At 45.1% G+C, this 25,479-nt stretch overlaps 1 protein-coding gene across 1 annotated transcript in view; it reads right to left on the bottom strand.

The window, feature by feature from the left end:
* The window catches only part of espn (espin), a 126,105-nt gene that overhangs the window by 58,564 nt on the left and 42,062 nt on the right, over window positions 1–25,479 (bottom strand). The window contains exons 6-7 of the mRNA XM_052039432.1: window positions 24,669–24,900; window positions 20,457–20,725 (exon numbers count right to left, since the gene is read on the bottom strand). Coding sequence (XP_051895392.1) covers window positions 20,457–20,725; window positions 24,669–24,900 — 501 coding nt within the window. The remainder of the gene's footprint in view (window positions 1–20,456; window positions 20,726–24,668; window positions 24,901–25,479) is intronic.

The following is a 25,479-nucleotide window of genomic DNA, read 5'->3' as shown; positions in this document are numbered from 1 at the left end:
CATTTCTAAAATATTCCTTCTTTCAGTGTTTCCTCTCCCACAATATATAAAGCAGAGGAGGCAATTTTATGTCAGAGAGCAAAATTTTGGCCGAGAATATAAGCTCATAAAGCAGTGTCCCATTGCACACTGTGAAAAGGTGCCTCATGTGTTTGGTAATAGCAATCAAATACATGACAGTATAATTTATATGATTAAGGCCTCAGGAGAGGACAAGTTTCAAGCAAAGAATTAATTGAAGTTAATTAGCATATGGATTAAATATTCATGAATTAATTACTATAGATTCGCACTGCAAACTGAGAAAACAAAAATCACATGATATATCACATGGTCCAAGCACCTAGCCAATGACATCCTTTAAAAGCCGCCGTAGAAAGGGTTCAATGAGATGCAATAAAACTGTCGGTCCTAAATCCCAGTTGTTTTGCAATGTCCCACCAGTCTTACCTCACTCACCCAGAGGAGGCTTCAGGATCATTGCTGCCAGATTCTCAGAGATAGTCAGCGAAGTGGAAGATTCAGTGGGAGGGAGAGGCTCAGGTGGTGTGAACTAGGGGTCGAGCTCGCACAAAAGATTTAATGATCTCATTTAGTCTTCGGAAGGAGGGGAGTCAAGGCAGAGGATTTTTGGGAGAGTTCCAGAGGGAATGGGAGTTAAAAGGTAAAGAACATCTGTCATGGAGGATGAACAGGAAATAAAAAGAGTGGGTGGCAGAATGTGTGGTGGAAGTGGTTCACTGCAGTAGGTCAGGGTAAGAGCAGAAGCCCTTAAAAGTGAGGGTGACAATGATTCATCAATGCATGTGATATCAGTGGATCCAGCTGAGGGGAGGGATGAGCGAGGGAATACCACCAGCCACAGCAGTCTGGTTGGGCTTGAGCCTGCGGAGAGGAGGAGGAGGTCAGCAATAGTAGGGTATGAAACATAGGGCTTGGACTGATAGAGGAACGAATGAGAGTTGGTGACCATCCAATCCGTGAGCACCGTGAGCACCAGGTGGTGCTGCTGCCTCACAGTTTCGGTGCCACTGTGTGTGGAGTTTGCACGTTCTCCCTGTGATCCTCTGGGTTTCCCCCGGGTGCTCCAGTTTCCTCCCACGTGCTGGTTGGAATGTTAACTGGCTGCTGTAAATTACCCCCAGTGTAGGTGATGGGCAGGAGAATCGGGGGGGGGGGGGTGGAGTTGATGGGCATGTGGGAGAGAAGAGGTTGCAAGGAAATAAGTGGGGGAATTGGATTGATGGGATAGCTCGGAGAGATGACACGGATTTGATCGGGTGAATGGCCTCCTATATTGTAAGAAATTTGAGAATGACCAGCACAGAGTCAGGTCATATTGCAAAAATGAAAATAGATACTGTTGGCAATGGAGCAGAAGTGGGAAAGAAGTTCAGCCTGAGGTCAGTCTCCATGCCGATAGGGCCCCTGTTGTCTGAATGGTATCTCCCCTCCACAATACCCTCCTGCTTCCCACTGAACCCTTGCAGTCCAAACCAACACACTGGGCTCCAACTGGGAGGTCCTACCGTCCAACCTCTGTCCCCACCCCCCGTCCGTCACTCCCCTCCCCACCCAACCATTGACCTTGCGGGCCCTGGCCTCTGTTGCAAACACCACAAACTCCTTTGCATGCAGAGGAAAATGAGCAACAAAGATCAGATAGTGTGTCACGCAGTGGCCACAATGCACACCTCTCATGGTGCAGGTCAGATACGAGGCGTAAATCTTTGTTGCTGCGGCTTCCTCCTTACTTTTGGCTTGTAGCAAAGGGTTTAGCCCAGAGACACCTCTAATGCAGTCAAGATGCTGGAGGTGGCTGTTGTGACGATTACCGCTGCAGATAAATTAGCAAAAAACATACCTTGCAGTGAGTGGGAAAGGATGAGGTTGGAGAAGGGAACGAAGGACCATTACAAGGTCAGCTAGTCTCATTCTCAGACCACGGCGACTGTCAGGAGAAGGAAAAATTGTTGGACTGTGATGGAAGGGATGAGTAGTGAGAAAGGTCGGATCAGAATGGTGACACAGCTGATACAGATCACTGAGCTCAACCCTAATGAACCACTTCATAAACTTGACTTGTATTCCCTTGGGATTAGAAGATTGAAGGATGATTTGATGGAGTTGTTTAAAATACTAAAATGATTTTGTTGGTATAAGTACAGAAGAATTATTTCCATAGAATCAAGAATAAAGGAGTCATTCACTTAACATTGTAGATATTTCCTTAAGGCAGAGAAGGAGGCCATTTGGCCCATTGAGTCTATGCCAGCTCTCAGAGTAACCCCATCACACCCATTCCCCTGTAACTAATTCCCTCCCACAGTCCACCTCCGATTCTCCCACCAGGGGTAATTTACAGGAGCCGATCAATTTATCAGTGCCTCCTTTGGGGAGTCGGAGGAAATGAAGCACCCAAGGGAAATCCGCAGGGAGAACTCGCAAACTACACCGGGACCAGAAGTCAAGATTAAAGCTGGGTGACTGGGGTCGGGAGGCAGCAGCACTACCTGCCGCACTGCTGGGCCACCAGTCAGCCTTTTTGGAGGGAAACCAACAGGTAGTTTTCCACAAAGACTGGGAGAACTCTGGAACGCTGCTCTCATGGAACGTTGTGGATGCCGGCTGACGTCTGGAGCTTCCAAGACTGACAGACTTTTGTCAGATCTTGGAGGGACTGTGCAGCTAAGGCTAATAAATGGAACGAATGCTTGGGAAAGCTTGAAGGGCTGAATGGCCTTCAAGTACTGGAGGCAGCTCTCTGGATGGAAAAACTGGAGCTGCCTCCATTCCTGATGTTACCTGTGGTTTTGGGTTCAATCAGACCCCTGACAGATAAAATATGGGGGCAGGCACGGCAGTGTAGCGGTCAGCATAATGCTTTACAGTGCCAGAGATCCAGGTTCAATTCCGGCCAACGTCTGTAAGGAGTTTGTACGTTCTCCCAGTGTCCGCGTGGGTTTCCTCCGGGTGCTCCGGTTTCCTCCCACGTTCCAAAGATGTACGGGTTAGGAAGTTGTGAGCATAATATGTTGGCGCCGGAAGTGTGGCGACACTTGCGGGCTGCCCCCAGAACGCTCTACGCAAAAAGATGTATTTCACTGTGTGTTTCGATGCACATGTGACTAATAAAGATCTTATCTTAAATCATTAATGCTACTATGATTTAACAGTGGTGAATTCCTAAGCTATTTCTCAAATAGAGGTGTATGGAGTGTTGGCCTTCATTAGTCGGGGTATTGAGTTCAAGAGCCGTGAGGTGATGTTGCAGCTCTATAGAACTCTGGTCAGACCACACTTGGAGTATTGTGTTCAGTTCTGGTCGCCTCATTACAGGAAGGATGTGGAACCTTTACAGAAGGTGCAGAAGAGATTTACCAGGATGCTGCCTGGATTGGAGAGCATATCCCACAAACAGAAACATGATTTTCAGTTTGGTTTTGTTCACTAGGGGCTTGTTGAGATAAACCTGATAGCTTCACATTGGACCTTTTCCAGCTGGAAGCCAGAAAACCAACGAGCCAACTTCTTGCATTCTACATCTATTCCAATATGTTAATGCAAGCTCCCAGTGAGAGATGGGTTGGATATTGAAATGTCTTTGCCTATTTTTCTGATGTGAAATGGGTGCAAAGCCTATTGATTTCAAAAGGGTTTGAATGAAACTGGTGCCTCAGCTAAACTGGTTGCAGTTTTTCATTGGTCATCCCGACAAGCACAACTTGGATCACTGTGTGATGAGTTCCACAGAATGAGCATGTGTGTGGGCAAGGAGCAAAGACAGAAATGGGCTGGGGGCTGATTATCCCCCCGCTGCTCCAGTGCCAAGCATCAGGACTAATCCACAGTGACCACCGAGGATAGCTCAGGGGACGTTTTCAGGGGAAGCAGAAACAAACCTGCTCATAGTATTCCCTTTATTTAAATATACAGTATCAGAGCCAATCCCTTTCTAAAGGTCAAGGCTGATGAAAAGCTCTATTGCATGCAGAATAAGCAGCATTCAAAGGGTTAAATCATCAAGCGTGGCTTTGTGTGTGAAAACAAATACAGCTGTCTCCTCCACTATATCCAGATCTCCCCAGCAAAACAATAAACTGAAAAGAGGAAGCAGGTTAAAAAAAAGATCTATACAATGCCTTTCATGATCTCAGAATGTCCAAAGCATGTTACAATCAGTGGAGTACAATAGAAGTCTAACCTCTGCGATAATGTGGGAAACATAGAAGCCAATTTTCACACAACAAGCTCCCTCAAATAGCAACAAGATCATTGACCAGGTAATCGGTCCCCTACTCTGCTTCACGTTGGTACCAAGGAACTTTTACATCCAGTGTGAGGACTGATAGACATAAACACAACCTTGTCCCGTCACCGGGATACCAAACACAAGCAGTCCCCTGTCATAGTTCGATGCAACAATAATTTGTAAAAGGGAATTTGCAGTTAGGCTGAATGCAGTGGTGAAAGTAACTTACATTTCTAAGTGGCATTGGCTGGTGAGTTTCTTAAAAATGACCTCACACAAAGATTAGGCTCTTTTCAGTTATCTGTTTCGTAAGGGTTATGTTCCTGAGAACTGTCTGTAAGCTGATTTCAGAAACATTCATTTTCTATCGTAACCCATATCGCATCACTTTACATACACTTGCCATAAATCTTGCATTTCATTGAATAATTACCCTAACACTACCCATAATTAAACTAATGGAATAAATACTGTATCCAGTCATTAATGAATGCCACAAAATATTTTGTTGTTACCATCTTGTAAAAAAGCTTTAAAAATGTATGGGAGAATTTGCGTAGAGTTGGATTTCTGTAATTGAGGTCATCTGTAACCTGAGGAGCTCCTGTATTTAAAGTGAGGTTAGTGACCCAAAGAGAGAGTGAATCAAATGTGTGGCTGTCCCTTCTCCTCATCTTTGGTCCAGTTATAGGGATTGTTTATAAAATGGCGCAGCGATACCAATAGGTTGAAGTAATTCTGTCCCAGTTTTACAATCTGATCAAAAGGGTAACAAGGATAATAGTTAGATATATGGGTCACTATTTTATCCTGTGATCAGGCACTTTGGGCTCTCAACCTGCTTAACAGTATTGTTTTCACATTATATCTTTCCCAATCTTTTCTCCACATACCCCAGCAAATGGTTTCAAGCATCAATCAAATTCCCTTTTGAGAGTAGCGATTAAATTTATCTCCCTTCTTCTCTCAGGCAGTACATTGTAGGCCAAACCTTCACTCCTCTTCACCTCACCTTCCTCTGTGGAAAGGTTATAACTTGAATGCATGGCCTTGATTTTATAGCAAATGCAGATAAGGAAAAACAAACAGACTAGATGTTAAAACCATTCCAATAAGCCAACATTATCAGGAGTGGGAGTGACAGCTTGTCACCTGCCTGACTGCATTTTATTCTTTAGTCAGTGTTCAGGGCCACTGCACAATCAGCTTTTACAATAGGGAACCTGATTTTGAAGGACAATTTGCATACACCTGCGGATACATCTATTAAAGAGGCCTCCAGCCAGGTGTCACGTTCAAGGTAGGATGCTGAAGTGGCTGTAAATTCAATGTCGATCCACTATAACCCACAAGTTCCAGTAAGAATGAGCTGTTCACATGAAACACATTGGTACATAAGTGTACAACATGACATGTTAAGCGGATATTCTGTGCTGGGAGATTGTGCCAACTTGTAATGTGTCCTGCGTTAGTATCTTGGACCAAATTCGAAACAGATGAGTGAAAAGAGCCTAATCTTTGTGTGAGGTCATTTGTAAGAAACTCACACTTAGAAAGGTAAGTTACTTTCACCACTGCATGCAGCCTAACTGGAAGTTCCCTTTTACAAACTATTGCTGCATCAGGCTATGACAGGGGATCCATGAGGCATTTCTAGGTGCCTGATTCTCATGGGCATGGGGCGGGGCGGGGCGGGGCAGGGCGGGGCGGGGTGGGGTAGAAAGGCCTAATTTTGGTTGAGCCTCACGTCCTCAGCTGAGACTGCACACACTCAGAATGCCACCTCTGTCTCTTAATCCCTTTCCATTTTTATGCCCACTTAAATGAAGGAAAGGTCCTCCAATAAACCCAGATCAACTAAAGTCATTCCCCACTCAAAAGCACACACAATCCTCATTTTTACTCCAACATGCAGTTTGTTAAATGGAGCGACTTATTCAATCAAATTCCACAAACTTTGGTAAAATAATTGAATGCTGAGAGTCCAAAGGCTAAAATTCTGACTAATAACAGTATGATAGAGAAATTTTAGATAAACATGGGGCATTACATGAAGCAGCAGAAAGTAATGCCTCTCATTAACTGCAGTCTTTGCTGATATCCTAACTGAAACATGTCCTGTTGGCCAAAGAAAATCTACTAAATATGAAACAAAATTTCCTCTGAAGCCTAATGTTACTGGGGATGTCTTTGAATGACAAAGCAAAATTGGGAGTAAGGACAAAGATTTCAGTTGGATGGGCTGGAAATTTCTGACTCCTATTTAAGATACATTTTTTTTCCTTTTTAAGCTGTCTCTAATCTAACAGAACTCAGAGACAGATATCTCCACATCAAATATAAGCAACGGCCAGGTTGAAACAAAGAGCAGGCTTGAAAAATGAAACATTCTACTTACCTGAGGTTGCATAAGCACGGCCAAGAAGATACAGATGCTACCCCAAGTATGAGGATTGCACTGTAGCCCAGAGTTGATACCTGACACACCACCTACACTCTGGCTAGCTTCTACTGTTACCATGACCTTTAATAAATTATATAAACCTATCAGCTGAAATGAAAATGACATCATTCACTGTCACTGCCCAATCGAGTTCCTCTGTTTCTGTGTGTGGGTTTTATTCTTTATATACTGAACAATAAGTAATGGTTAGATTATTGTCTCTGAGCTTGCTAAACCTCATTGATGGCTAAACATGTAGAAACCAGGTTCAGAGAGTAGGGAACAAAGGCCCAGTAACAACAAATTAATATGAATGTTTACAAAGTACTGGATGTCTTTTGGAAGTTGAACATCTGTTAAATGCCTGAAACGACTTTTCTGAAAAGATCTCAAAGAAGATCGATCGGTGTCCCTTCATGTCGCAGTTGAGAAGTCACCTGACCACTGCAGACAAGACCACTGGAGTCGGGAAACCTCCCTGTTTGATCTCTGGACAGTGCTGCGTGGTGACATGAGCCAGGGGTCTGAAGGATGGGGGACAAAAAGCTGTCAGGAATACCACTTCATTCCACTGCAGCGCCTCCGCCTGCCCCAGGGTCAGAAGTCTGTAGGTTGTGTCCCACTGTGAAGCTCAGGCACATTACTCCCAGCTGACCCCTTGGAGCAGTGCTGTACTGTTGGGGGTGCCATCTGATAGCTGAGACATTAAACTTCACGGGCTGGCAGCAGGAGACGTAAAAGATTCTACTGCACTTCTCAAAGAAGGACAAGGGTGTACCTCTGGTGTCTTGGTCACCTGACCTTCCATAAACAGATTGTATGGTCATTATCATACTGCATTTGTGGGAGCTTGCTGTGCATGCATTGGCTGGCAGGTTTCCAATATTTCAACAGTGATTCCAAAGTTTATTTCAGTAGCTCATAATGCTCTGGAAATTCTGGTGTTGTGGAAGGTGCGACACAACGCAGATCTTTCTTTCATCTGGAAACTGGGTAAGGAATAGTGAAGCTCTGCAGAGGTGTCCTCATGGTTGAATGGTCTACCACCGCATATTGTACTGCTTGCCATGTAAAGAATGGCAACTTGGATGAGGTATTGAGATGGATGGTGGCGCCTGTGGAAGGGCAGGAGGGGAGGACTGCCTTAGAGAGGCTGGGTTGGTCTGCTTGAAGCAGCCAATAGAGACAAATGCTGAGTAGCATCCCTATCATTTGCCTTTGTGACTTCAGTGCTCTCCTTGTTAACTTTCACTCGCCATTTATTGGAAGCTCAACTAAGATGCTCAGACAACTTACCCCTCTCAGCCATCCATCCTATCCTCACCAACCAACAGTGCTTATCCCCACCCCAGCTCATTGAATTTTCGCATCCTAGTTATTGCTCTGGAGTCCAACCCACCTTTGCAAAAGTCCCTCACGTGGATTTCATTGCTCCAAGTTCTGGTGCCTTTTCTTCTTCCCCATCACATGATGGAGAACTCAAAGCTATGGAACTCCCTCCCTAAGGCCAACACTTTGTTACATCTCTTTATCACTCTCAAGAGCTTGCTACCTTACATCTTCAACTATGACTTCTCCTCATTACCCTCTCAAGTTCTTGGGAAGTAGCTGGTCCACCTTTGCAGAGTGCCTTTTTCTAGATGCAAGTAGATAGTGTTGATGACCACCACAACTACATCCTTGATACAATTAGTGCTTTACTAACTAAACCAATGCCTACAATGTAGTCATCATCCATTGCACAATACAAACAGTGAAACTGCTGTGACTGAATATTCACACAGGACCCTGTTTAAAACACTTGCATTGTTTGCTTTCTATTTGTTTCTGCAGTAGAATTATTTGTGGAACTGAGACAACATTTCTCTCAGTGACAAGGATGTGCTGTACTATATTAGATTGTTAAAGAAGGCCAATTTTTTCTGTGCTTGATTTAATAAGGAAGAAAGACCATTCCTTATATAATGCCTTTCATCAGAATGTCCCAATTGTACCCAATGAATACTCACTCTAAATGTACTTCATTGAGTATAAGTTGCTTTGGGACATTCTGAGAGAAGGTATTATGTAAATAAATCTGTTATCCTTATTAAAGCCATCTGTTGCTCAAAATACTGGAAAGAGATAATCATTTTTCCCATCTAATACAGCAGCAGATTCCTGCCACAAAAGGTTGCCTCAATGTCTCAAGTCATTCCACAGCAGCCATTTTGTGCAGAGCAGTCCCCACGATCCCACGAGCAGCCACGTGACAATGACGTTAACCAAGGGATAAATATTGGCTCGGACACCCAGCCCTTCTTGATGGGATCCATTACATCTTCTTGGTTATTGTCTCACCTGCAGATGGCAATCTGGCCAAAACGCTCTGGTTCAAATGCAAATGTGTGACTTACCGAGTCACAGTTGGCACTAGAGAGAGATAGGCATGGACATCTAGGGATTACTCCAATTTGGCTGTGGTAGGACTGATATAAACAGACTCACAGAGCAACCTGTACTTTAGTTGAATGAAGAATACTGAGTAGACCATGAAAGATGCTCTCTGCTGTTATGTGATTGGCGCAGTGGGATCCTTCACATGGCCCAGATTGTGCTCCTTTTCTTCCAGCAGATCCAGAGAGAACAACTGACAAACATTAACACACGTGTCAGCGTATTCTGGGCTAGCATGTCCGCGAGTCACCTCCTCCACCACACCGACTGAGTCCACGGGGGGATCTCAGTTGTGCAGAGGCCAGATACATTTATTTGCCCCCTTTGCTCTAAGCTGGCCACAGCTCAGCCCCAATCAAGTCACTGAGCTGAATGGAAAGGGTTAATGAAGGTTTGTGGCTTGCGTTGTTTCCTTTACTTTATTAATATTAATGTTATACTGAACTTCTATCAGTTAAATTTGCTTTTAAATAAATTTACCAATTTTAATTTGCCACTATTTATTTAAATCTACCTTAACTTTATTGAATGTCTCTGATTATCAGAGAAATGTAGAGACAGTTAAGAGCCATGAGGGTGATTTGGAGGGGGTGGGGCTTCTACACCCCTCACCTGAGGCCTGGTTGGCAGTGGCGATTGCTGTAAACAAGACCTCCAGCCCAACTGGACCTGTAGAGGCTGTGTGAGGTTAATGTAGCTGTGGGGATTGCATGGGGAGGTGAACATGAGGTGTGATTTGGCCCAATAAGTAGACACGGTTACACCTTCACTCTCACTTAAAAGGTCCACTCACTATCATATGTTTGTAGGGCAAATAGCTGTTGTTCCATGCTGCTTAGTATGACATTTTCCCCATTGGTTCACAGAGTTATACAGCACAGAAATAGGCCCTTCAGCCCAAGTCATCTAAAGTGCCTTCCTCAGCTAGTCCCATTTGCCTGCATTTGGCCGATATCCCTCTAAACCTTACTTATCCATGTACCTGTCCAAATTCTTATAAACATTGTAATTGTACCCGCCTCTACTACCTCCTCTGGCAGCTCGTTCCATATACCCATCGCCCTCTGTGTGGAAAACTTGCCCTTCACTTCTCCTCTCACCTTAAACCTGTGCCCTCTCGTTTTAGACTCCCCTACCCTGGGAAAAGGACAATAACTATCTACCTTAGCTATGCCCCTTATAATTTTATACATCTCTATAAGTTCCCTCATCAGCTTCCTTTGCTCTGGGGAAAATTGTCCCAGTCTATCCAATCCCTCCTTGTAACTCAAGCCCACCAATCTTGGCAGCATTCCTGTGAATCTTTTCCACACCCTCTCCAGCTTAATCACACAATAGGTGTTGCTTATTTATGACAAATATACTAGGTTAGCATTGATCAAAAAGCACACAATTACAGATGGTGGACATCTAAATAAAAACGGAAAATGCTCGAGATACTCAGCAGGTCAGGCAGCATCTGTGGAGAGAAACAGTTAGCATTTCAGGCCAATGACTAAAGTAAATGCAGAGAGAAAGAAAGACTTGGGTTTATATAGCACATTTCAAATCCCTTTCAAAATGTGCCTTAGTTGTTGAAATACATTTATGTTTTACTGTTTTTAAAAATAATTGAAGAGCTGGCACTGTGGTAATGTACAAAATACAGCAGTCAATTTGTGGACTGCTAGCTCCCACAAAACAGCAATTTAATAATCAGATTTAAAGATGTTGAAAGAGGGGTAATTGCTGGCAAGGAGATTGGAGATCATCCCCATGCTCTCCTTTGAAATGAGATCACAAGATTTTTTTTACGTCCCCCTGACAGTGGACAGGGCCTTAGTCTAAGATCTTGTCCAAGATAGCCCAGTGCTCCAGGACAGCTGGTTTTTCTGCACAAATCTTAAGAGATGGATTTGAACCCACAACCTTCCCAACCACAGCAATAAGAGTAGGAACTCTTCCCACTGACCCCACCCCCACCAAACTGCTGGGCTGTTGAAAGGAGCTTGATATGTTATAGGTTTAATTAAACTTTAAAAAGAAATATCTAATTGTTTGCCTTATCTTTTATTTTCCCTCAGTAATCACTCTTGCTCTCTGCATTTGTTTTGCCCCCAACTTTGCACAGCTTTCTTCTCTAATGACCTAATTTGAAGGTATCTTTTTTCCCTAATAATGAATTGTCACCAAATACTTGGAGAAGGGAGCTTCAATTTTTAATGAGTTGATAGCAAGCTTGGAGCCATGATCAAAATCACAAGGGAAATACCAAGCCACGCAGAAAACAGATAATTAACCCGAGGACTAATCTGACCAAACATTGTTTTCAAGTGGATATTTAATCAAGTAGAGTGTTTGCAAAGAAAGGGGTTTGAACAAAATGCACCCCTTCTCACTAATCAGATTTTCTTCTCTCATTTAAAAAAGACATGCAGTTATATATTGTTTCAAAGTACAGAGAGTAATTTAAATGCAGTCACAATTGTAACTGAGAAAATCTAGAAACCAAACTCTGCAATGTCCTAATGCATAATGAGGAATATTTTCCAAGATGTGCAGGAGAATCCTGCTTTTCTTTGGAATATTCCATGGGATCATTGCATCAGCACTTTCTGACCACAATCCCTTTACCTCACAAAACGTTTTTGACCTAAAACATCATCACTGTTTCTCTTTCCATGGATGCTGCCTGACCTGCTGAGTGTTTCCAATATTTTCTGTTTTTATTTCAGACAAAGACAAAATATTTCCTCTTGTGGAAGGTTCCTAAAGAAGTGCTCACGATATTAGAAGTGTGGTCAGAGGGACCTGGGTGTCCTTGTGCATGAATCAAGAGGATTTGAGAACAAAAATTGCTGCAGCCCTGGTGAAAGTGCTCCTGGAATATTGTGTACAGGTACAGTCTCCCTACCTAGGATATACTTGCAACAAAGGGAGGGCAGCAAATGTTCTCCAGATTGATTCATGGGGTGGCGGGTGTGTCATACGAGGAGAGATTAAGTGCATTGGGCTACACTCACTTGAGTTTACAAGAATGGGAGGTGATCTCATTGGAAAGCACAAAATTCCTCCGGGGCTCGACAGGGCAGATGCAGAGTCAATGTTTCCCCTGGCTGAACTGAGTCACAATCCCAAAATAAGGGGTTGGCCATTCAGGACAGAGATATTTATCCACCCAGAGGGTAGTTAATCCTTGGCACTCTTTACTCAAGAGGGTTCAGAAACTGAGTATATTCAAGACGGATATCAATAGATTTTAGGATATTTAAGGAATCAAGGGATGTAGGTTAATGCAGGAAAGAGATACTGAGATTAAAGATCAGTCTTAACCTTATTGAATGGTAGAATATGCATGAGGCAAAAATTGCCTAATCCTGTTTCTGTTTCTTGTACTCTGGGACTGGAAATGGAGCACACCTCTTTATATAAAGTAGAAGTGAAATCTGGAACTCTCTCCGTTTAGAACATCTTGGATTCAGGATCAACTGAAGTCATAAATACTGAGATCAATGGATCACCTTGACAGAACTAAATGATAGAACAGGTTCAAGAGGCTGAATGGTCTTCTCCTGTCCCCTTGCTCCCTGCCAGTATTACTCCAGGTTTCTTAGACATCACTAATGGAGCAGAGTGGGGCTGTTGACTTCAACACACACGGAAAGGCATTGGAAGTAAGACAGGGAAAGTAATCTAGAGTCCTGCATTCAAATCCCACCACGGCAGCTGTGAAATTTAAACTCAATTAATAATCTGGAATTGAAGAAATAATCATTGGTACTGCTACCAGGCTTTTGTTGGTTAAACAAAAGATCTAGTTCATCAATGCCCTTTTGGAGTGGTAATCTGCCTTCCTTACCCAGTCTGGTCTACACTTGACTCCAAACCCACCAATCTGAATGACTCTTGGATGTACTGAGCAAGGGTCTAGTGAGCCACAACAAACGGGATGTGCATTAAATGCTGGCCTTACAAGTGACATCCAGAAGGTGCCAGGGCCAACTTGTCCTCACAGCTCTGGGCACAGCCCAACACCTTAGCCTCGTCTGTGGAGGAAAAAGATGTAACTAGAAGCTTTGGTTCAAGACCCTGAATCCATCCTGATTCAGGGTCTTGGCCTGAAATATCGACTTACACCTTTTGCCTCCACAGGTGCTGCTTGACCCACTGTGTCCTGTTCTGGATTCCAGCATCTGTAGTCTCTTCATACATTAACCTTGTCTGCTCTCTCAGAGATAAAACACCTAGCACTGAGACACTTCCTCTGATGTGCCTTAAACAGGTGATAGACAGAGACAGAGGTGATAGACAGACCTTTGAACTATGTTTCTGAAATTCAGAGCATGAATATAGCATGAAGAGTTACCACAAACAACATGGAAAGAATTACAACATTCTAATACTTCTGTTCCAAGATTAGGAGGGATCACTCCTGGTGATTAAAAGGCAAAAAAAACTGCAGATGCTGTAAATCTGAAATAAAAACAGAAGATGCTTGAAATACTCAGCAGAACAGGCAGCGTTTGTGGAGAGTGAAACAGAAGTAATAGTTCGATCATGATCTTTCATGAAAATAGTTCTGATGAAAGGCCATCGACCTAAAATATTAGTCTGTTCCTCTCTCTACAGATGCTGCCTGGCCTGCTGAGTGTTTCCAGCCTTGTTTTTATGTAGTTCTTCCATGTTCCTTGGCCAAACCAGTAGCTTGGAGTTAACTATGGACTAGTAGCTGGTGACTGGATAAATAGATCAGAGAGATGTGTATGATTCTCAATATAGGACTTGAGGAGTTTAAGTTCAAGTAAATAAATAAATCTTTAGCTTACAAAGACAAAAGATAATATCGGGAATGGGGATCCTGAGATTATTGGACTGATGTAAGAATGCATTTGGTTCACTCTTGTCGGGGAAGGAAATGCACCAGCCTTACTAGACTAGCCATAAGTGACTCCAGACCCACAACTTGTTAACCTTTCACTGCTTTCTAAAATGGCGAACAAATCCCACAGGAATGGTAATAAGTGCTGCCTTAGATAACAACACCCACATCCTGTGAATTAATAAAGCAAATCTATCATTGTATAATGGTAAATTATTATCACATTACTCTCTGTGGGAGCTTACTGTGCTTGCTCATTACAATGGTAACTATGCTTCATTAGCAGTAAACATTGGGATGTGAAAGGCACCATATCAATGTAAGATGACATTGCTGAACTGATTTTGTTCACAAGTGCAGTCTTGAAAGATAAACACAAACAAAGCAGCAAAAGCAAGCTAAAAAATACTTCTCTACAGATATAGATGGGACAAACAGCCAACATTCCCGGGGTGATTATTAAAAGGAATGAATTACTTTGTTACATTAAGATAGTCTTCAGCACCGGGTTTGACGCTCATTAAACAGTGAAGGTTTTCCCAATTGGACAGGTTAGTCAGTACTCCTCGATCAGTAAATAACAGCAATCAGAGAGCGGGTAATTGTGATCTCACACAATGGGGGCCCTATGCTTCCTTCAACACCTAATAAGTTTAATCAACGCTGAAGGGTTTGACACGAGCATTCAGCTGCAAAATGCATTTGTGATTGCTGCTTTTATAATTAGTTTAATTGCAACATAACAACATCTCTTGTTAAGTCTGCTCACAAAGGAACTAAGAAATCGGAGTAGGGTAGGCAACACAGCTCCCTCAATTCGCTCCACTGTTTCCGTAATTCCTTCAGACAGAAGAGGAGGCCATTATGCCCATCGTGTCCATGCTAGCTCTCAGAGCAACCCCATCAATCCCATTCCCCATTTATCTCCCTGTAACCCATTCCCTCTTATGTACCTATCAACACTGCATTGATCCTCCCATCAACCACCTGTACTAGGGGCAATTAACCTAACGACAAGCATATATTTGGGATGCAGGAGGAAAATGGAGCACCCAGGAGAAACCAGTGTGGTCACAGGGTGATCTTTGGTTTGGTTTATTATTTTCACGTGTACCAAGATACAGTGAAAAGCTTTTGTTTGCGTGCCATCCGGGCAGATCATGCCATACATAAGTACATCAAGGTAGTAGAAGGAAAAGCAGAATGCACAATATAGTGCTGTAGCTACAGAGAAAGTGCAGGTAAACAAATAAAGTGCAAGGGTCACGATGAGGTAGATTGGGAGATTAAGAGTTTATCTTTAGCGTATGAGAGGTCCATTCAAGAGTCTGATAACAGCGGGTGAGATTGTAACTCCACACGGACAGCACCGGAATTGAATCCGGGTCACTGGGGATGTGGGGAAGCACTAAACTGTGCCTCCTGTGGCCTGCTCACCTTCCCAAGCCTTTCGCCACATCCCCTGGTTCCTCAGTGACGTGAGTGGAAGGAAGAGGAAGAGGTTGCTGCTGGAAGATCATCAACTCAGTAAACGATGGATTTAGGTCTGCCCGAAACGCGTTGGTCTTCCTGCACAGTGAGATGTCCGCGAGGGAATGCTGCTGACGGGCACATTCCGGGCTGCGGGAGAACTTGCTGAGGGATGCACCGAAACTCGGTGTAGCCGATGCAAGGGCTCAGTGGGGAAGGACCACAGTCTGGTGTTCTGCTTCTGGACATTTGAGGAGCTGAGTCCCATAGGGAAGCCCCTCAAACAATGGAAGGGTGTATCACCCCAGGGGGCCACATAAGTGGCAATGGCGCCAGGTAAATAAATCTGTTCATGTCTTAACCAAATGGCACTAAGAATTGTAAAGAGTTTTGTTTTGTGTTAATTCTTTTTCATATATATATTTTATTATGAATAAAGTTTATTTTTTAAGTAAAAAGGTATTGGCTGCTGCTGGAAGGTCGTCAACTCGGTAAAAGACCCACTTTGGTCTTCCTGCACAGCGAGATGTCCGTGAGGGAATGCTGGCGACTGGCACAGCCCAGGCTGCAGGAGTACGTGCTGAGGGATGCACTGAAGCTCGGTGCAGTCAACGGGAAGACTCAGTGGGGAAGGACTGTTGTTTAAGCTCCTCCTTCGCCACCAGACATTGAGGGGACAAGCCCTGTGCTGAAGCCCCTCAAACACTTGAAGTGTTTACCATTGCAGGAGATCACATGAGAAGCAATGGAGCTCTGTGAGCAGAATGTGCTCACACTACAAAGGTATAGAACTGATTTTGTTCACAAATACTGTCATTAAAGATAAACTCAACCAGAGGGTGATGAACCTGGCAAATTCTTTACCACAGAAGGCAGTGGAGGCCAAGTACTGAAGAGATTTAAGAAGGTCACGTGTGGAATATTGCCTGCAGTTCTGGTCACCTGGGTACAGGAAGGATGTCATTCAGCTGGAAAGGGTGCAGAAGGTATTCACGAGGATGTGACTGGAACTATAGGGTGCTTGAGCGAGAAGGAGAGACTGGATTGGCTGGGATTGTTTTCCCAGCAGCAAAGGACTGACAAGATCTCAAGAGGACCCCTTTTATACAAAGGTAGCAGTTGTGTCTTCAGCGCTCCCTGAACCTCTCCACTTCTCTCCCCATATGGGATGGTCGTTAAAACCGTCTCTGCTCCGGGTTTGTCACCTACCCTGTAACACCTGTGTGCAGTGGCTTGCCCTGCATATACTGTGACGACTGAACTGGCTCATTCAGTACCTGTCTGGGACTAGTTGCACAGGAAACAAATACTTCGCTTCTCTCTGTAAGTTCTTTTGTTTAATAAAGCACTTTGTTGGTTTAACTTAACAGCTATTCTCCAGCTTCTTCAACAGAGATACATTTATATCCTAACATCGCCCTATAAGGCTTGGTGACAAATCTTGTAACAATCAGCCCCTGAAATGCACCTCCATTATAAGTTGGTTTTATTGCGTATTTACTGACAGAACACTCGTGGGGACCACTGAGAGAGTTTGCAAGGAACAAATCTTCACAATGGGAGGGTCGAGCACACATAGGCAGTGGGAAACAAAGATTTAATGTACTGCTGTGGAGTTACTTTATCCGCTGTCTGAAAGGATTTAAAGTAAGTCTATTAACTCCGGTATTAAAATAGCTTTGATCTGAATATACCTAGTATCTGACCTTGAGTTATCAAACGCTGCCTGAAAGGATGCTGGAAGCGGATTTAGGTGTAATTTTCATTGCGTGTGTACTTATAATGGAAAATAAAATTGGAGGGCTGTGGGAAAGGAAACGGCGAATGAGAATAAATGGATAGTTCTTTCAAAGAGCTAGGACCAGCACAATGAGCCAAATGGCTTTCTGCTCTGATTCTGGGAATGGCTGTAATAACTCCCAGAATATCATTTTTCACAGTTTATTTGCATTCAACGTCATTTAATATCACCAACTGCAGCCACCTGACGGAGCACACTGCTTTCTGTTTTGCCTCTGGTCATCTTGTAACTGGTGTCTACTTAATGTCATCTATTCTTCAGTGTTACCCAGTCAGCAACAGCCATAGCGCAAGTCCTTCATCTCCAGTCACCGATCAAGACATGCTCTGGGTATGGTTTCATGAGGGCGACTTGGCATTGTCATCTGTAACTTCAGCTCCACTCTGAGGAGCCTCCTGTATAAACCAATGGTCCCTCCCATTGGCCTAGTTGTTCTCTTTCAATGACCGGTGGTATTGGTTAAACCAGGCATTTGTGGCATAATGGGATCGGTTTAGATTGCCATCCTGGGCAGTGCAGACATGGTGGGCCGAAGGGCCTGTTCCTGTTCTGTACTGTTCTATGTTCTCATTGTAGAAAGTTAGAACTGATATGGCACAGAAGGAGGTCACTGAGATGATGGCTGCTCCAAGCAGAGTAGTTAACACCACATTGAGGGTGCTTGGATACTCAACCTCTGCACCATTCCCATTGCCATGACACTTCAGCAGCTGTCAATGTGCTGGGACAGCCTCCTGCCCAGCACCCCACCCCAACTGACACCAGCATCTCCTGCAAAGTGACCGTCTCACAACCCAGTCACTCCTCAGCATGTCCCAGGGTTTGCCCTCTCTCCCGAGGGTATCCGGCAGACACTGGTTTATCATGGCACCAGACCCAGCTGGGCTGCATCAATGCTATCAGGACCACACTCTTGCTTGTTTCAGGAGTACATTGCCCAACGTTTCAGGAGCACACCGCCCAACGTTTCAGGAGTACACCGCCCAACGTTTCAGGAGCACACCGCCCAGCGTTTCAGGAGCACACCGCCCAGCGTTTCAGGAGCACACCGCCCAGCGTCTCAGGAGCACACCGCCCAGCGTTTCAGGAGCACACCGCCCAGCGTTTCAGGAGTACACTGCCCAGTATTTCAGGAGTACACTTCTCAATGTTTCAGGAGTACACTGCCCAGTGTTTCAGGAGTTCACTGCCCAGTGTTTCAGGAGTTCACTGCCCAGTGTTTCAGGAGCACACTGCCCAGTGTTTCAGGAGTTCACTGCCCAGTGTTTCAGGAGTACACTGCCCAGCCATTCTGTAAAGCTCTCTCCTCTCTGTCAATGCGACAGGTGACATGGACATCCCAAGGTTTCGGAAACCCTTCCGGATGAATTACCACTGCATGTCCCCCCCTTGGCCAACGAGCAAATGTCTGGGTCCAGAGGCTACATCCTTCTCATTTCTCTTTGATCCCCTATAGGCCCTATCCAAATTCACCTTGACCCCGGGACCCAGCCACTGCTCTCACAGGACTGCTCCCTCCACCTCCTGCACCCATTAGTTATGGGGTGAAGCAAGTGGTTAAAGGACTGCACTAGTAATCCAGATGCTTGGACGAACAGTCCAGAGACCTCAGTTCAAACCCCACCACTGGCAAATGTGGAGTTTAAATTCAGTTAACAATCTGGTGGTAAAAAGACAACTAGCCTGAGGAAGAGTGGCTACGTGTGGCAGTGGTAACCATAGAACAATATAGCACAATACAGGCCTTCGGCCCACCATGTTGTGCCGACCTTTAAACCTCGCCTAAGACTATCTAGCCCCTTCCTCCCACATATCCCTCTATTTTAAATTCCTCCATATGCTTATCTAACAATCTCTTGAACTTGACCAATGTATCTGCCTCCACCACTACCCCAGGCAGCACATTCCATGCCCCAACTACTCTCCGGGTGAAAAACCTCCCTCTGATATCTCCATTGAACTTCCCTCCAATTACTTTAAAGCCATGCAACAGAAAGTAAAAGGTAATGTTTGGAACAAGTCAACATTAACTCATAACTCCCCGTGCGCAGCCGTGCCTGATGACGTTCAGCTTCCTTCTTATTTGGTTGGTCACAACTTATTAGGGTCGTAGAGACATGGAGCTGTGCAGCACAGAAACAGGCCCTCCGGCCCAACTTGTCCATGCCGACCAAGTTGCCTCCCTGAGCTGGTCCCATTTGCCTGCATTTGGCCCATGTCCCTCTAAACCTTTCCCATCCATGTACCTGTCCAAATATCTTTGAAACGTTGCAAATGTACCCGCTTCTACCATTTCTTCTGGCAGCTCGTGCCATACGCCCACCACCCTCTGTGTGAAAAACTTGCCCTTCAGATCCCCTTTAAATCTCTCCCCTCTCACCTTAAATCTATGGCCTCGAATTTTACTGGCCTGTACAGCTGCATAGTTACCAAGAGAAGATTTGGTCTGGTTGCCACATCTTAGCAGTGTGGAGAAACAGAGGGATCTTGGGGTCCATGTCCATAGATCCTTCAAGGTTGCTGCGCAGGTCGATAGGGTTGTTAAGAAGGCTTATGGAGTGTTGGCCTTCATTAGTCAGGGTATTGAGTTCAGGAGCCGCAAGGTGATGTTGCAGCTCTATAGAACTCTGGTCAGACCACACTTGGAGTATTGTGTTCAGTTCTGGTCACCTCATTATAGGAAGGATGTGGAAGCTTTAGAGAGGGTGCAGAGGAGATTTACCAAGATGCTGCCTGGATTGGAGAGCACGTTTTATGGGGATAGGCTGAGTGAGTTTGGGCTTTTCTCTTTGGAGAGAAGGAGGATAAGAGGTGACTTGATAGAGGTGTACAAGATGATAAGAGGCATAGATCGAGTGGACAGTCAGAGACTTTTCCCAGGGCAAAATGGCTAACATGAGGGGGCATAATTTTAAGGTGATTGGAGGAAGGTATAAGGGGGATGTCAGAGGTAAGTTTTTTTACACAGAGAGTGGTGGCTGCGTGGAATGCATTGCCGGCAAAGGTTGTGGGAGCAGATACATTAGGGACATTTAAGAGATTCTTAGATAGCCACACGAATGATAGAGAAATGGGGAGCTATGTGGGAGGGAAGGGTTAGATAGATCTTAGAGCAGGATAAAATGTCGGCACAACATTGTGGGCCGAAGGTCCTGTACTGTGCTGCAATGTTCTATGTTCTATGAAGGGCCCTCACCTCAAGTTTCTTTGGTGTTTCGTTCCCGACGTGCCGAAGGTTACTCCTCATGTGCACATACATTTCCGCAGAGGGCTCTGCCGCTGGGGGATGCGGTGCCGGGTAGCAGGGCGGAGGCGGCGGTGGGTTGGAGGTCGCTGGCGGAGACGGCGCTGGGAAGGCAGGAGGTGGCGGAGGAACTTTGTCTCCGGACGCCTGGGTTTCCTGAGGGCTCGCCTCTGGATTCAACATGTCCATGTAAGTGTCCATGTCCGTAATCGTTGATGGTCCTGGGAACAAGGAAGTTCAATCAGAATCCAAGGAAAACATAGGAACTATGGAAGGAAAACATGGGAACTATGGAAAAAAACCAGGCTATAACACTTTTGTTGTAAGGGGAATCCACCAGCTGTGTTAATGTCTCTTAGGATGAAAGGACACACACTAAATGCCATGCAATAGAAGTAACAGTTGCTAGAAATACTCAGCAGGCCAGGCAGCATCTGTGGGAGAGAAAAGCAGAGTTAATATCTTGGACATGAAACATTAACTCTCTCTCTCTCTTTCTCTCATTCTCCACAGGTACTCCTGGCCTGCTGAGTATTTCTTGTATATTCTGCTCGATTTCAGATTTTTATCATCTGCAGGTTTTTGCTTTGATAGTTGTGCAACTTGGAACGTTACAGGTGATAGCCCCGCACACAGACTGCTGCCAACCAACGGCTCTCTGGATTATGTACTACCAAGCTGAGGAACTCTGGGAAACATTCTGAGCCGGCCACCATCTGATCTGACATTGTCATCAATCCAACTGCAGTGCAAGGTCTGGGTGGTGAGTGGCACTGGGGTAACGTTACTGTCGAGGAAACGACTGTTAATGAGTCACAGAGTTGTACAGCATAGAAACAGGCCCTTCGGTCCACCACGTCTCTGCTGACCATCATGCCCCTCCATACTAACCCCATGCCTGCATTAATTCCATATCTCTGTCCAGATGCCTCTTCAATGTTGTTACTGTTCCTGCCTCCACCGCCTCCTCTGGCAGCTCATTCCAGATACTGACTACTCTTTCTGTGAAAAATTTACCCCTCAGATCCCCTTTAAACCTTCTCCCTCTCACCTTAAACCTATGCCCTCGAGTTTTAAACATATCCCTACCATGGAAAACAGACTCTGGCTAGCTGCACTGTCTATACCTCTCATAATTTTATACACCTCTATCATGCCAGCTCTCAGCCTTCTCCGCTCCAGGGAAAAGAGTCCCAACCTATCCAGTCTCTCCTGATAACTCAAGCCCTCCAATCCAGGCAACATCCTTGTCAATTGTTTTTGCACCCTATCTTTACTGCTGTGTGGCAAAATAAACCCGTTAACTAGACCTGGAATAAAAAGCTAGTGTCGGCAGTGATGTTCACCACTGAGCTTCATCCCAACAAGCGATGTGTGATCTGCTGTGACCTTGGCGATTAGCTGGCATAACAAAGATTCAGCTTCAGAATTTGGCTGAGAATGCTTTGGAGTGAGCTGAGGTTGGGAAAGGTGCTATATAAATGCAAGGCCCTTCTTTTCTTTCCAGATGTAAATGGCGCGGGGGGGGGGGGGTGGTGGGGGTAGAGAAGAATGAAGTCAATGGAAGCAACTTGCCCACTACAATGAGGTATTGAGTATAGGAGTCAAGAAGATGCATCTCTGTAGAACTCTGGTTAGGCCACATTTAGAGTATTACGTGCATTTCTGGTCACCTCACTTTTGGATGAATGTCGAGGCTTCAGAGAGGGTGCAGAGGAGGTTTACTAGGATGCTGCCTGGATTAGAGGGCATGTGCCATCAGGAGAGGCTAGACAAATTTGGGCTCTTTTCTCTGGAGCGACAGAGGCTGAGGGGTGATCTGTTGGAAGTGTATAAAACTATGAGGGGCCTAGATAGGGTGGACAAGCAAAATCTTTTTCCCAATATTGAGCGATCCAATACCAGAGGGCATGCATTTAAGGTGAGGGGGGAGGTTCAAAAGAGAAGTGAGGGGTAAGTTTTTTTACTCAGGGAGTGGTGGATGCCTGGAATGCATTGGCTGATAGGGTGGCGGAGGCAAATTCATTGGGGGCTTTTAAGAGGGGCTTGGATGAGCACATGAATGAGAGGAAAATGAAGGGATATGGGCAATCTGTAAATAGGAGGGATTAGCTACGTCGTCACAACATTATGGGCTGAAGGGCCTGCTCTGAGCTGTTCTATGTTCTTCTTAACAATACCCAGTGAGAGGAGGAGAGGAGGAGTGCCTGACGTCCCATTTATGATCAGTGCCAACTTGCCTATAATCAATTAGCCATGATTAATGATATGGAAGACCCGGCTTGAGGAATTCAGTGGCCTTCTCCTGCTCCTAATTCATACGTTTGTAAGTCAGCCTCGCTCACCAGAGGTCCACAGCTGGTCACCGAGTGACCGGTCACAGAAAGGAGGCCGGAGGTGAGCAGTGGGAATTGGGATGGATGCATTAATCAAGGTTCCTTCCTCTGGCAGTCCACCAATGAACCATGATCTTCTCACATCAAACTGCAGACACAGATGTGAACTGAGGAACGGGTCCCCGTCACGTGTCATTGCCTTCACTGGAGGAGGGATAAGGGAAGAAATCCAGCAAGGAAAAGCGAAAGAAGCCAAAGCCCTTTCACAACAACGCTGCTCAGAGGAACACATTTCCTTTGTAATTACTGAACACTTAAAGCCGAGCCCAAGGATTGTTCTGATTTGAAGTCATCGCTATTTGAAGTTGCATTCAGTTTTTATGACTTTCAGCAGCTTTACAAATTTTTGGTGCTGGATGTGAAGATCTTCATTGAGAGGTGTCAGGTCAGAATGAACCCTGTGGCCCTGGGCTCCATCTAGTGGGACTACTTGAACACTCAATTGTCATATCCCCTCTGTGGGAGAGTCTGATTGGAATTTGCAACTTGCCTGCTCAGCCTTAATACTTGAAGCAATGACTGTAAAACCTGACTAACAATTATAACGTGTGAGAAGGCCAGCACCTTAACATGGAGTTAACTCGAATGGAAATTTTTCTTTAAAAATCCCTCCCATGCTGAGTTAACAAAATCGTTTTGTAACATTCAAGTTGCTCACAAGCATAGAATAACCCAAAGAATGATTGAGCTTGTAATGTTTGTCACTACCACTAGATGGGGGCAGAGCTTCACTAACTAACCCAAGGAGCCAGTCTGCAGGTCTGTGCTCACAGAGGTTGGCCTCTCACTCTGGAAGTCCACAGTCGGTCCACGGTGGCAAATCATAGCTACCATCAGGAAGGAGGTACAGAAGCCTGAAATCCCACACCACCAGGTCCAAGAATAGTTACTACCCTTCAACCATTCAGTTCTTGATTGAAAGAGGCTGCAGAGGGTTGTAGACTCAGCCAGTTCCATCACGGGCACAGCCCTCCCCACCACTGAGGACATCTTCAAGAGGCGGTGCCTCAGGAAGGCGGCATCCATTACTAAGGACCCTCACCATCCAGGACATGCCCTCTTCTCGTTACTACCATCAAGGAGGAGGTACAGGAGCCTGAAAACCCACACTCAACAATTCAGGAACAGCTTCTTCCCCTCTGCCATCAGATTTCTGAACGGTCCATGAACACCACCTCGTTATGCCTCTTTTGAACTATTTATTTATTTTTGTAACTTATAGTAATTTTTGTGTCTTGCACTGTACTGCTGCCACAAAACAACAAATTTCACGACATATGTCAGTGATAATAACCCTGATTCTGATTCTTGAACCAACCTGCACGACCCTAATCACTACCTCAGTATAGCAACACTATGACCACTTAGACCACATGCACTACAAAGGACTTTTTTTTGTTTCAATTGTGTTTTTTCTTGCATAATTTATGTCTAATTTATGTTTTTCTTTTGAACATTGTGCCTCTTATGCTATGTGCCTGTAACACTACTGTGAGTAAGTTTTTCACTGCACCTGTGCACACATGGACGTGCATGGGGCAATAAACTCGACTTGACTTTGACTTGATTCAACCATCAGACTTCCCTGAGGTAGAAAATTCCAAAGATTCACCACCCTCAATGGAAAGGAATTCTTCCACACCTCCCACTTGGCTGAAGACTTCCCCACCAGCCCAGATTCTGAAAGCATATTCCCTTCTTCCCTGGTTCCAGTCCAGCCAATCCCTTGAAGTCCTTTCTGGAGTCGCAACATTTTGCTGAGCCTCACCTTGTCCCTTGCTCTGGCCCTGCCCAGTCGGACTGCTCCTCTTCTCCCTGGTACTGGATTGGCTGGAGTTGTACGAGTCGTAGTTGGACAGTGTGCTGGACGGCGAGCCCAGGTCGGTCCCCGTCTGCTGCTGAGACGAGATGGTGGTGTTGGGGGACGACATTCCCGAGTCAGGTTGTTTGTATTCGAGGTCCATGGACGGGTCTCGAGACAGGACCCGGTGCTCCACACTCTGAAAGGAGACAGAGGGCTGCGTTAACAGAGCGAGTGCAAACCTTGTTGCTCCCATTCAGTCCTGCTTGCTCTCTCGTACTGAATATGGACAAACTCTTTAAGCTTCTGCTTAAACAATAATATTCCCATCTTCTCCAAAGTCTGATTTGGCTCCTGACCCACGTTGTAGACTGTCCCCATCAAATGGGAGAACCTGAATTCTCCCCGGGCCTTTCATTAACTCACATTGGGCCGGTTCACCAACTCACACTGGGGCTGTCCATATCTGTGTGTGAGTGTGAGTGAGTGAGTGAGTGAGTGAGTGAGTGAGTGAGTGAGTGAGTGAGAGAGAGAGAGAGAGAGAGAGAGAGATATGAGCTTCTGACCAGTACACCCTCAGGAACACATAATGTCCCTTCAGAGCACTTGGCAAAATGACTGTGCCTTCTGGTGCTGGTTTTGAGGATACCTTTGGACTATCTTCATCCACTAACACCTTCACTGATGAAGTTGCTAGAATTTAGCAAGTAATCTTGTTAATGTAACTCCAGTGGGCAAACAGCCGAAGGGCTGTGGGGACAGGTCCTGAGCATGCTGA

Source organism: Pristis pectinata, chromosome 26, assembly GCF_009764475.1.
Source record: "Pristis pectinata isolate sPriPec2 chromosome 26, sPriPec2.1.pri, whole genome shotgun sequence".
Taxonomy (NCBI): Eukaryota; Metazoa; Chordata; class Chondrichthyes; order Rhinopristiformes; family Pristidae; genus Pristis; species Pristis pectinata.
This window is presented reverse-complemented; position numbering and strand designations above follow the sequence as displayed.